This window comes from Tachyglossus aculeatus, chromosome X4, assembly GCF_015852505.1.
Source record: "Tachyglossus aculeatus isolate mTacAcu1 chromosome X4, mTacAcu1.pri, whole genome shotgun sequence".
Lineage (NCBI taxonomy): Eukaryota > Metazoa > Chordata > Mammalia > Monotremata > Tachyglossidae > Tachyglossus > Tachyglossus aculeatus.
Genome location: NC_052098.1, coordinates 59294086 through 59306661, shown reverse-complemented (window position 1 = coordinate 59306661; position 12576 = coordinate 59294086). Strand labels below are relative to the sequence as shown.

General features: G+C 40.6%; 1 protein-coding gene across 2 annotated transcripts in view; it reads right to left on the bottom strand.

The window, feature by feature from the left end:
• Positions 1-12576, bottom strand: part of ZCCHC7 (zinc finger CCHC-type containing 7) — a 206699-nt gene that overhangs the window by 33682 nt on the left and 160441 nt on the right. For both annotated transcript variants that reach the window (XM_038769645.1, XM_038769646.1), the window contains one exon: positions 8436-8471. In XM_038769645.1, coding sequence (XP_038625573.1) covers positions 8436-8471 — 36 coding nt within the window. The remainder of the gene's footprint in view (positions 1-8435; positions 8472-12576) is intronic.

The window sequence follows — 12576 nt, the reverse complement described above, 5'->3', positions numbered from 1 at the left end:
ATCATTTTTATTGCTAACAGCTCAACTGAAATTTATCGCCGCATTTCGTTCCTTAACATGGCAAGAAATTAAAGTACTTTTTGATCAAAAAAAAAATGGCAGGGAACAGTAAACTCCCAAGCCTAAGTGGCTCTGAGCCCGTGGCCAGGGAAAATGAGATTCTTAAAATACTGTTGGCCTTAGTGAATAATGAGGCTTTATCATTCAAATATAAATATATATGGAGAGAGGGGAAAAGAGAAATAATTATAATAATGGCATTTAAGCGCTTACTATGTGAAAGCACTGTTCTAAGCACTGGGGAGGTTACAAAGTGATCAGGTTGTCCCACGGGGGGCTCACAGTCTTAATCCCCATTTTACAGATGAGGTAACTGAGGCCCAGAGAAGTGAAGTGACTTGCCCAACGCCACACAACTGACAAGTGGTGGAGCCGGGATTTGAACCCACGACCTCTGATTCCAAAGCCCGGGCTCTTTCCACTGAGCCACGCTGCTTCTCAAAAGAAAGAGAAAGGAGGAGAACGAAAGATACTCCATGTTAGGGTGGCTAACACTTTACTGGAAGTAAAATGGATGTGTAGACACTCTCTGGTGACTCGGTCTGGTGGCTAACACTTACTTTATTGGAAGTAAAATGGATATCTCCCCCTTTTAGACTGTGAGCCCACTGTTGGGTAGGGACTGTCTCTATATGTTTCCAATTTGTACTTCCCAAGCGCTTAGTACAGTGCTCTGCACATAGTAAGTGCTCAATAAATACGATTGATGATGATGATGATATGTAGACACTCTCTGGTGACCCGGTCTGGTAATTAGATAGCCCTCCAGCCTCTACCTCTCTAAAAATTTTTCTCCCATCTGTCCGTACTGAGGCTTTTAAAACCGCTTCTCCAAATTCCCTGTGACTTCTGCACCTTCTCCCTGGTCCACAGTGAGTGTCCCTGCCCCCGGAGCAAGTGCCGTAAAGGAACTGTCAAATCCTTGTGTTGTAAAATCCCAATTAATCCCAATTAAAGTACAGCTGAAACAAGGTCCAAATGGATAATCGCTCTAAGTGCTATTTGTTTTCACTTGAAATGTCTTAAGTCAAGGATTTCCTGTAGCATTTCTGTAGCATTTTGTAGCCCTTGGATCTGTGACCTTTGGGCATTTGGGACCTGCCTCACCCTCAGGCCCACAGCACTTGTGTACTTATCTGTAAGTTATAAACTGTTTACATTTATGGTCTGTCTTCCCCTCGAGATTACAAGCAGGCTGTGGACGAGGAACGTGTCTACTAACTCCGTTGTACTGTACGCTCCTAAGCATTTAGTACAGTGCCCCGCACCCAGTAAGTGCTCGATAAATACCACTGAGGTATTAAGGCAGGAGGGGGCAAGGTGATCGAAGGCTTTGAAGTCAATGGTAAAGAGTTCCTGTCTGATGCGGAAATGGATGGGCAACCACTAGAGGTTCTTGAGGAGTGGGAGAAACACGGACTGAACGTTTCTGTAGAAAAAATGATCCAGGCAGCAGAGTGCTGTATGGACTGTGAGCCCACTGTTGGGTAGGGACTGTCTCTATATGTTCCCAACTTGTACTTCCCAAGCACTTAGTACAGTGCTCTGCACACAGTAAGCGCTCAATAAATACAATTGATGATGATGATGACTGGAGTAGGGAGAGACAGGAGGCAGGGAGGTCAGCAAGGTGGCTCCTGCAGCAATCAATCCACAGAAAGTCAAAGATGTTATGCCCCATTATTCATTCAATCTCATTTACTGAGCGGTTACTGTGTGCAGAGAAGAAAGTGTCCACTTTGCCTCCTTATAAAAATCACAATCGTGTATTCAGCCACTCCAAACCATAAACAAAATCCACCCATTCGCAGTAGACTAGAAGCAGCACGGCCTAGTGGAAACGACCCGGGCCTGAGGGTCAGAGGACTTGGGGTTTTAATCCCGGCTCTGTCACTTGTCTGCTATGTGACCATGAGCTTCAGTTTCCTCATCTGTAAAATGGGGATTAGGGCCCATGTGGGACAGGGACTGTGTTCAACCTAATTATCTGATCTCTACCCCCAGCGCTTAATACAGTGTCTGGCACGTAGTAAGTGCTTAACAAATACCACAATTATTTAAACTAGAAATTGAACAGCACATACTTCTAAACAAATTACAACCCCAATCTGCCCTATACGCAGAAGGATAACAGGCTGTCAGGTTCGGAGGGGTGGGAATGTGTACTAAATTTCAAGGGAGAAAGAGAACCAGGAGAAGGCAAGGACCCATCATTTCCCAACTTCTTGTGCACAACTCAAGAATGGTATACGCCTTATTTATGTGAGGCCTGCCACGCTGCAGAAAGCAGGATATGTGGTTCATGTGTGCAGTTCACGTGTGCTCGACAATTCTGTGCGAGGATAGCCTCGATTGCTCCACTCACTTTGACAATCAACATTTCAGTATTTGCCCTTGCATTTTCTTTTTCTTAGTTAAAGCCCAGCCATTATACAAAGAAGAGAAAGATTTCAGAACATGCTAATAGCTGCAACTGGAGAATGATAAAAACACCCACACTTTAACTTTCTGACTTGCATGTAAAACCAAAAACAAATTACTATGAGCTGTAACTAATATATTGTATTATTATTAATATAAACCCTAAATTCATAATTTAGGACCATTTTATTTAAGCAAAGTTTACTAGTAGCGAATACAAACCCAATTCCTCTATCAAGTCATCACCCATCTCTTTCCCAGCACCCTGAGCCACATCATCCCTTCAGCCAGCTCTATCCCATATTCATATTTATATAGCTGCTAGTATATACTCCAGCATATATATTTTAATTTTTGTCTTCCTCACTAATGGGGTAAACTCCTGCCTAGTGGATAGGACATGGGCCTGAGAATCACAAGGACCTGGATTCTAATCCCAGCTCTGCCGTTTGACCTTGGGCAAATCACCTCACTTCTCTGTGCCTCACTTACCTCATCTGTAAAATGGGGATTCAGACTGTGAGTCCATGTGAGACAGGGACTGTGTCCAATCCAATTTGTATCAATCCCAGAGCTTAGTACAATGCCTGGTACATAGTAAGCACTCAACAAATACTATTTATTATTATTACTATTGTTATTACAGCCAGGGAATGTGTCACTTTTTTATTCTGCATTTTTCAAGTGCCTATGGACAGTGCCCTACTATGGGGTATGCTCAATAAATACTATTATTACTACTTCTAGTATTGCAATTTGAAAAATACTTTTAATAACTGCTTAATGATGAGATCTCTGTGTATTAGGGGTAGTCTTAAAATAAAGAGATAACAATTAATTCATATATTACTTTCAAATACCACCCACTGTTACGATCCAGACTGCACAGAGAACTCTCAGATACCTTCTGAGAAAGGCGGCACCATGATTTTGTTGCAATGAAGTGATTTTGAAATGATATGCACAATTCTGAAGTATTAACTGGCAAAATATTTCCTAGATCAAAATATGCTTAGATAGGCTAATAGTCTTCACAAAAAACAGAAGTCCAAAAAAATTCATCATAAATCAACTAAAAACCCACATTCTTTGTACATTACAAACATTTTAAGACCAATCCTCCTATAAAAAAAGATGTTGCTCTCCTAACCGTGTGCAACTTGGTCTTAACTAAATCCAGCCAAAGAGCACTTAGAGCAGTATGAAATAGCTGTGAAATGGGAACTAGAATTAAGAATGAGAAAAATGAGGAGGGAACTATCTCATAGAAGGCAGACGAAGATCTTAACTTGAAATGCCCTTTTTAAACCAATAAGCTAATAATATATTTGAAAAAAACTACTTTCTTGATTATTAAGAGTTAGAGAAGATGCCCAAGCAAACACTTTTACTACACATAGGACTTTACTTCCCTTCTAAACCCTTCCTTTTTCTTCAAGACCCATCCATGATTGGGTTACCACTTCCACAAACGAATATGTAACATAGCCAGGGAAATAACGATATTCAATCTTCAATGGGATGTATTGTTCATTTCTTCTCCAATATGAAAAACAGGTTCTATCACAACCAAAAGGCATACTTTCAAATCACTTCCCAAAATGAGGCGTGCAAACTGGCAGTGGTTATAAATGTTGTCACTTCAGAATAGTCGTGAAAGCCAGCTCAGATACGACAACAGTAAGCACTTAATAAATAATAATAATAATGATGGTATTTGTTAAGTGCTTACTATGTGCCAAGCACTGTTCTAAGCGCTGTGGTAGATACAAGGTAATCGGGCTGCCCCATGTGGGGCTCACAGTCACAATCCCAGTTTACAGATGAGGTAAACTGAGGCACGGAGAAGTTAAGCGACTTGCCCAAAGTCACACAGCTGATAAGTGGCGGAGCCAGGATTAGAACCCACGGCCTCCGACTCCCAAGCCCATGCTCTTTCCACTACGCCACGCCTCTTCTGTCAAAATCATGCCAAAAACTGGGGGCAATTATGCAGGATATCTCTTGGATGCATTGATACGTTTTATAACATACTATATTTTCAGCAAGCAGAAATACTATCTCCTTCCCAAAACAGGTGAACATTCTTACATGAAATAACTTTAATTGGACATGCTATTCATCTCTCCTTCCCCTCCCCACAGCACCTGTATATATGTTTGTACATATTTATTACTCTATTTATTTAATTTGTACATATTTAGTCTATTTATTTTATTAATATGTTTGGTTTTGTTCTCTGTCTCCCCCTTCTAGACTGAGCCCACTGTTGGGTAGGGACCGTCTCTATATGCTGCCAATTTGTTCTTCCCAAGCGCTTAGTACAGTGCTCTGCACACAGTAAGCGCTCAATACGATTGAATGAATGAATCTCATGATGAACATGAAGCCATGACAATTTCTGTATTAAAATCAAAAGCTACGTCAAGTCTTACCTCAGAATCATAAATATTAAATATTACCTGATTTGAAGCACAAAATTATATTCATAATAACCAAATATTCCTATTTTTGGGGGTACGGTATTTGTTAAGGGCTTGCTATGTAACAGGCACTGTACTAAACACTGAGGTAGATACAAGTTAATCAGGTCGGACACAGCCCAGGTCCTACTTGGGGCTCACAATCATAATCCCCATTTTACACATGAAAAGCGTTATGAAAGTCGCCTCATTTTATTTCATTCTCTCATTTTATTTCCTTCACTTTGCACCTTTGGAACAAAACACAACACCAACACTCTGTTGAATTTAACGGAACGGTTTCCGTTTTGAGGTGGAAAAGACACTTTGATGGCCCCTAGTTTGTAGAGGTCCGCATTAAAACCGTGTTTTGTTTTGTTTTTTCTTCTTGTTCATGGGAAAATACCTTATTTAAAAATCGTATCGTTTCTGGCTTCTCAAGAAAGCGTGGGGTGGTATGAGCGTGAAGCAGCGAGGCCTAGTGGGCTGGGAGTCACAAAGGTCTGGGTTCCAATCCCAGCTCCGCCACTTGTCTGCTGTGTGACCCTGGGCAGGTCACTTCACTTCTCTGTGCCTCAGTTAATTACCTCATCCGCAAAATGGGGACTGACGGTGAGATCCATATGGGACGTGGACTGCGTTCAATCTGATTAGCTTGTATCTACCCCTGTGCTTAGTACGGTGCTTGGCACAGAGTCAGCGCTTGAGCAAATACCATAAAAGAAAATATAGCACTGCCAAAGAGTAAGAGCTTAAAGAACGTGTCCGCAAACTCTAAAGCAATATAGGGATAGCGCTTCAATAGCAGAGCTTTCGATTTGAATCTTCAGGAGCTATGACCTGAATGGTCTGTATAAATGAAAATCAATGTAATTTGTATAATAAGTGAATATACACGACCTGTTCGGAATTTAGTTTCCCCACTCGAAATATCTTCTGAAGATATTCGATCTAATTTACTACGAAAAAGCAGCCACCAACACTGGTAAAATGTCGCTTGTGCCGAATTTCTGAGCAAAATGATTTAGGGTAAAATGGGGCGAAACACTATCATATGAGCCTCGTGATTTGGTCGTTCCTTCTGTCGTACAGAGAACGTGTTAGGGTTATTCTCAGTCAATAGATGGCAGTCCATCTCCTAGTAAAGCGGCTCATCAAGAATAAAATCACCAAAGCATTTTGTTCTTGCTTCCAAACGCCTATCTGCTGTTTAATTAAATACATCCTAATGCTGCGTCGGCATAGTCAATGCCTTTTAATGGCATTTTAGTAAGGGGTGCTTTTGGTAAACCGAAGCTATATACGATTTATATGGCATAAAACCACATTCAGCCTTTACATGAGAACCTGGACGGAGTCAGATTTATTCATTTAACAGTAAGCATTACAAGTACTGCAGAGACCATTATGATGGATGTGAAGAGTCTGGAGGAAAAATTGGTCTACCTTCCTGAGTGACACAATCTCATTTTCAACACTAATCTAGTGCATCTATAAATACTAAACACTACTGACACTTGACTATTTGGTAATTTATTTCCCCATAGTCTCTCTGCAAGCAACTATTTTGTTTCGAAATCTACATTTCCCAGCCAGTGAATTGGGACTGTGGTATGTGGGCAATCATTTAAATGCAAAAATCTCTGAAAGTAGACTGAATTTCTATCACTGCCACATTTCTGAGGAAAAGAATATTCCCCAACTTTACTGTAGTTGTGACTTGCTTTTAACTCTAGTTTGGAGCTATTGGGGTAAAAGAAAAGGGGGGGAAAAATATGTGTCGTGTCACCTGTCGCGTTTCAGGGATTTCTGTGAAATATAAACTCTGCTCAAAATGACATCTACAATCTTCAAACCATAGTGCATGATATTTCAATTAACTATATTTAGCAATGTGACACACAAACCACTAAACCTCTGCGGAACACACTAATGATTCGGTGAAAAGGGTATTCCATTTATCTGCAATTTATCTGTAATCAGGGACAACCTATTGCAGTTGATTTTTATTTACAAAATGCATTTCAGACATTTCTCTTGGCCAGTACACGGCATGGCCGAAGTGTGTAAATTCACTTTATATATGGCATTTATACATCCAGCGCATATGCAACACAAGATGAGTACTGTTGTCAAAGACACCATTTCTTATTTGGTAAATATAAAACACCTTTTCCCCCAGAACAGTTTTTAACTTCTGATTTTCGTTTTTTGGATAACTACTGACTTGGAAAGGGGTCCCACTCAGATGTTCAATGAGGCATTTCTTTTGGTAAGAATGATCATTTCCCAATATTAAATTAATTGTGGACTGTTTTTGAAAAAGGGCCCAGCCACACTGCCAGAAAAAAAAAGAACTACACACATAGAAAAAACAGCTTGAGTCACCACCTAATATTCTGATACAATAAAGGACTTACTACTTTCCACTGAGCATCTATCTTGACATGAATAAAGTAAGTCCAGAAATGCAGAAGGAGAGAAAAGGATCTCATTCGTTTCTTCTTTTTTGTATCTCTTCCATTTGTTAACTTAAAAAGCCAAGACCACACTCAAATCGAACTGGAGAGTTCCAAGTCCACTCGTTAGAAATGTTGAAAAAAGAAAAAATGAAACCAAAGTGGACTGTGGTAAGAAACTGAGCGAGGTTGCCTCAGTACTTTTCCTTTCCTGCTAATATTTGCCAGTCACCATGTAAAGGAGGAAAGTTGGTAAAAAGGCTCAAAAGACTATACTCCACAATATATTCCATAACAGCACTCCTTTTTACAATTTGATCTGGAGACCAATAATTTTGGTCAGTAAAATTAATTTGAGCCACTGGAAGAAACAATGACAGAAGGGCTCTTGAGGATTAGTGAAAGCATAACTTTAACTAAATATTAAAAGTGAGGTTCAACAACACGTTCTATGTTTCAATTTTTCTGAAACTATAATTGAGAGGAACTGGCAACTGAAAAACTTGACTGGTATTATGTAAATACTTTGACACCCCGATTAATGACGTAGGAGGCTATGACACTTGAATGATCCATTATGAAAAGTGTCCAAACTTTTTCTCAGCTTGAGTTTTAAATTCATAGCGTCAGGCTACGGCTACTTTAATTAAAATACAATAGGGACAGTTATAGACAGGATTGAAATTTGAAAGCTTTGGAACTTTTCTGTTCATTTATGGAGCCCCAAATAAATTTTCACATTGTTTCTGTAACAAAAATAGCTTGAGCGGACTGTGATGCAATCATTGAATGACCTCAGTATTACAATCAATCAGAATCGTGTTTAAAAAAAAAAGAAAAGGGGAGGTTGGGGCGGGGGGATAATGAAGAAACAAGAGGTGTATTATTACTTCCTCCAGCACAAAAACTCTTCAGATGTTTATTACCTTACCCTAGAACACGCTTGTCTATATTTTATGGTCAGCAGTTCACAGAAGAGTAAATAGGCTGGGTCTAGTAGAAAATAAAAAAAAAAAAAAGAGTTTCTACTTACCGTTAGGTGATACTGCCTCCATATTTCTGGGCAAGCCTGGAAAATAAAAATATTGATCAGTTGGGAGCATGAAACAAGGTGCTTTCCAGCCTGTTGGTTTTGGCATAACACAGTATCCACTGGTGTCGGTCACAGGAAACTAAGAAGCTTAACTGAAAGGGTCTGCATTTCAGCTTCAAAAACCTGGCTAGACAATTTAATTGAATTTTACACTGGTTTAACACACTCCCTGCCATTGTCAGAGAGCCAGTAACAAAGTTTTCTCTTTTTCTTTCTTCTCTGCAGGTTGGAAGTTTGGGGTACTAGATGCTCTTGCCAGCTATAACTACCACCAAACTGATGGTTCACAGCCAAAGTCCTAATCGATACTAATCACAGAATATACCTTTAAAAACATTTTGAATTTGAGTCTGCCATAGCAAATCATATAGAGGTCATTGAATGCAATTGCATATGCTTTCTGAGTGACCTCTTTAGCCAAATTGCAACATGAAATGATTCTCAGTACCCTAAAGTCAGTGAGATTGAAAGGAAAAACGAAACAAAACAGAAACAACAATATACCCAAGTATAAACAAACAAAAACCTTCATTCTTGGATCACCTTTTTCCTCTTTACAATTTCTCTCAGCTGATTTTTAGCTGCTTCTTATGAAGCAGCTAAACAATATATATAAATTAACCTCAAAACAGATAGATGATAGAAGAGAAAGTCAGAGAAAAACAGTGAGGAAAGCTTTTCTTTCCAATGACCTTTCATCCCCTCCCTAAATCATGTTCAAATGTGTGACTTGGGGAGATACGGATAAGTAGCTATGTGCTAAAGACTCAATTTTTTCCCAACACACCTTAGTACTTTTACAATAATAGCTACTTGGTGAAGTACCTTTCCCCAAACAAGAACTATTCTGAACCATTAGATTTTCATTTAAGGGTCTTTCGCTTTCAATGTCATATAGCAACTGCAGTATAATTCCTTTGAACAATCACACCGGTAAGCCTGGCAAATACCAATTCACAACAAAAGTGGCTCTATCTGAAACTAGGTTCCATTTCAATACCAAAATTTCCAGGAAAAAATTTCAGTTGCCAGAAATGTGAATGAAGGGTCATATTTTTGTCCCGATACCTGTGCATTTCTGAAACAATCGCTCCTTATTTGGTTGCTACTCCCTATTTTTTCAACAGACAAAATCCAGGTCTTATATGGTCTTGTGCTGTTGGACATCACCGCATCACAGAAAATGGATCTTGAGGGGCAAATTCCACTTCCGGTGGCTCTAACATAACTAGGCAGAGACTGATATATTATTTCCACCGGTATCCTTAAGTTTCTAAATTGAACGCGTTTTATGTTTTGCTACTGTATTCCATTTGCGCTAGAAAATTACGTAATGCAACCTGTTTACTAGATCTCTAACTCAAGTTTCCCACTCATGAACCTGAAACACCTGACCAAAATACCACGCGTGTTCATTCCCTCGGGACAGTACGATAAGCAACTAGTTAAAGCTTTGTAGGTGGCTCTGACAGGCAAAGGTGCCTCTCATATCTCCGGCAACTAGCACCTGGTGGTCCATTATTACGTGCAGAATGCTTTCCAGTCTTCACATACAGATGCAGCACAGCTCGCCTAGACGCACGGCGCGCTAAAAATATTAGCTTCTTCCAAACTGTAATGCCCCCCTACAGCATATATCATTTTAGCTGAATTATCGGGGAGGTGAGCAAGTACTTATTTCTCCATTAGTTATGCTAGTTTTCGATTAGCGCAGTGTGCCCAGAACACTATGGATGAAAAGTCACAATCACTGAGTGGTTATAGCCTGGCAGGATGCCATTCTGCCATATGACCTTTACTTACAACGCAGCAATTAAATAACCCAAAGAGAGAATTACTTAGCCTTTTTAAAGTCGGTTTATTCCTCTGGCCATGAACGATGCCATTTCATGGGGAAATCTATGGGTGAGAAATACAAAATGTCGAACTGCCTTTATTCCATTTTTCAGTCATAACCAAATAGCTGAATGGGTGCAGAAGCCTTCTCCCTCCAAACAGTTCCATCTGTCATTTCATCACAAGACTGAGAACTGGGGAAAGTCTAAGCATCTTCAAGGACCTGGTCAGAGGCCCGGGACTATTTGGGAATCTCTAAAATGCCGCTCAGACACCTAACAACCAGTACTGCCAACTCAGTCCCAGTTGGCTGGCTAGAGATTCACATACCCCAACTGGAAACAGATTGCATAGATTTTTGAAATTACAACGTTCACTTTCGCTTTGCCAGCTGCTCCCTTCCGCTGGCCCTTAGCTGCTGGCCACACTTTCTCCCCCCCAAAACAGGAAAACTCCCAATTTGACACTCGGAGATTGCGGTTGCGTACCGGATGCTTAGAAGCGATGAAATGGCATCTCGTGGAAGAGGGTGAAACCATCTTCACCGGTTAAGCCTGTGATTCCTTTTATTGGTTTAAGCATATTTAGCCCTTATGCGATAGGAGGCCCTGGCACTGCATATGGACGACGGCATGATGAGGTAAAATAAAATTGCACTTATTCCCTGCCCCAGCGGTTGACCTTACTAGCACTTAGCTGTACGGACACAAAAGGTGCCCATACTTAAAAAGCAGCCCCGCTAACCGTACAACTGAAAACAAAGTCCACTTTGAAATCCCCTTCAGTGATCTAGTACATCTATCGCCAAGTTGGGCCCTACTACCCTCTCCCTCTATTGTGGTTCTTCTCATGAACCATACGTGAATAACCGCGATTCTCATTATTCCTAAAATTCAACAGTGAATCGACTACGTTTGCCACACCAGACGAATCGAGGGTTCATATTGTGCATCTTGGCCCATATTGAATTTTATCAGGTGCTAATTATTGTTTTACGAGAACAACGGCTTAGTGCATCTGTTGTTTAATTCCCACTTCCCTATTCTCAAATGTGAACATCAAAGAAAATAAAACACTCAATCTTAAACAGCCCCTGACAGCGGACCAAAACTCAAGTGCTCAATAGACAAGGCCCCTGCTACCAGTTCTCATATTTCCACAACAATGAACAAACACAAAAACAGCACTAAGCGGCCTTTCCTCCTTTTCAGCTCCCCTTGGCCAGTTGTCTGCCTTGTACTAGAGAGAACCCTTGAACGCACCCCTGCTGGGAACACAACACAGGAGAAAGGATTAGCCTTACTAACATGCGAGCATTTGCAAAAGTGAAGGGAAAAAAAACAACAAAAAACCCCCCAGTACTGTATTTGGTATATGAATAACCAAAATGTATGAGCTGACAGGAGACCAGGACAGGCCTATGGCTCCCCGGGAGAAAATGTAGCTGTGATGAGTGACAGGGCTTTCAGGAAATATGTTCACAATCACAGACAGTGAAGGCCATGACCTAGATCGTTTAAGAGCTTGTCTTGTCAAATTATCAAAAGCTTCTTCCTCTCTGAATAAAGAGTGACATAAGTGAGTGTCAGAAAGCTGCAGGCTGACAAGCCAAGCATACAATAACAGAATGCACGTCACATACATGCCGAACACCGCCACTGCTAGCGGCAAATCTTAATGAGAGCGCGGCTGGCCCAAGAGACTTGGGTCCCTGCTGGCACAGCTACTCATCTCACAAAAATCCTTCAGCTCCAAGTCAGTTATGGTCTGACACGACGACTACAATTACTAAACACAACTTTTTAACAGAATCCTCTGGTGCTTTGTCAAAGATGCTGCTGTTAGGAACTGGCCCACTTCAAGTCACTGCAGCAAGACAAAAGATTCGACAGAAAACAAGCCATATTCATTAGCTTGGTAAAACGGAAAAGCAAAAGATTAAAGAGAATAATTAGTTTTTTTAAATGTGCTAATTAATGAAAAGATAAAACAGGCTTTGCCACATTAACCCCCCTCCCCCCCCAACCCTGCTACCCGAACCCTGCCACCCGCACCCACGTAAGTGACACACGCGAGAAAGAATTAAGGTGCTTTAATCAAAGGAATTAAATGGGCTCTTGATCGCTCTTATGCTACAATCTGGGATTAGTTAGAACATTTCTCAGGAACAGGCACAAAAATGAGCTTAAGGAAATTAACGGACACCCCCCAAAATGCACATTTCAGATGGATTTGCTTGAATCCC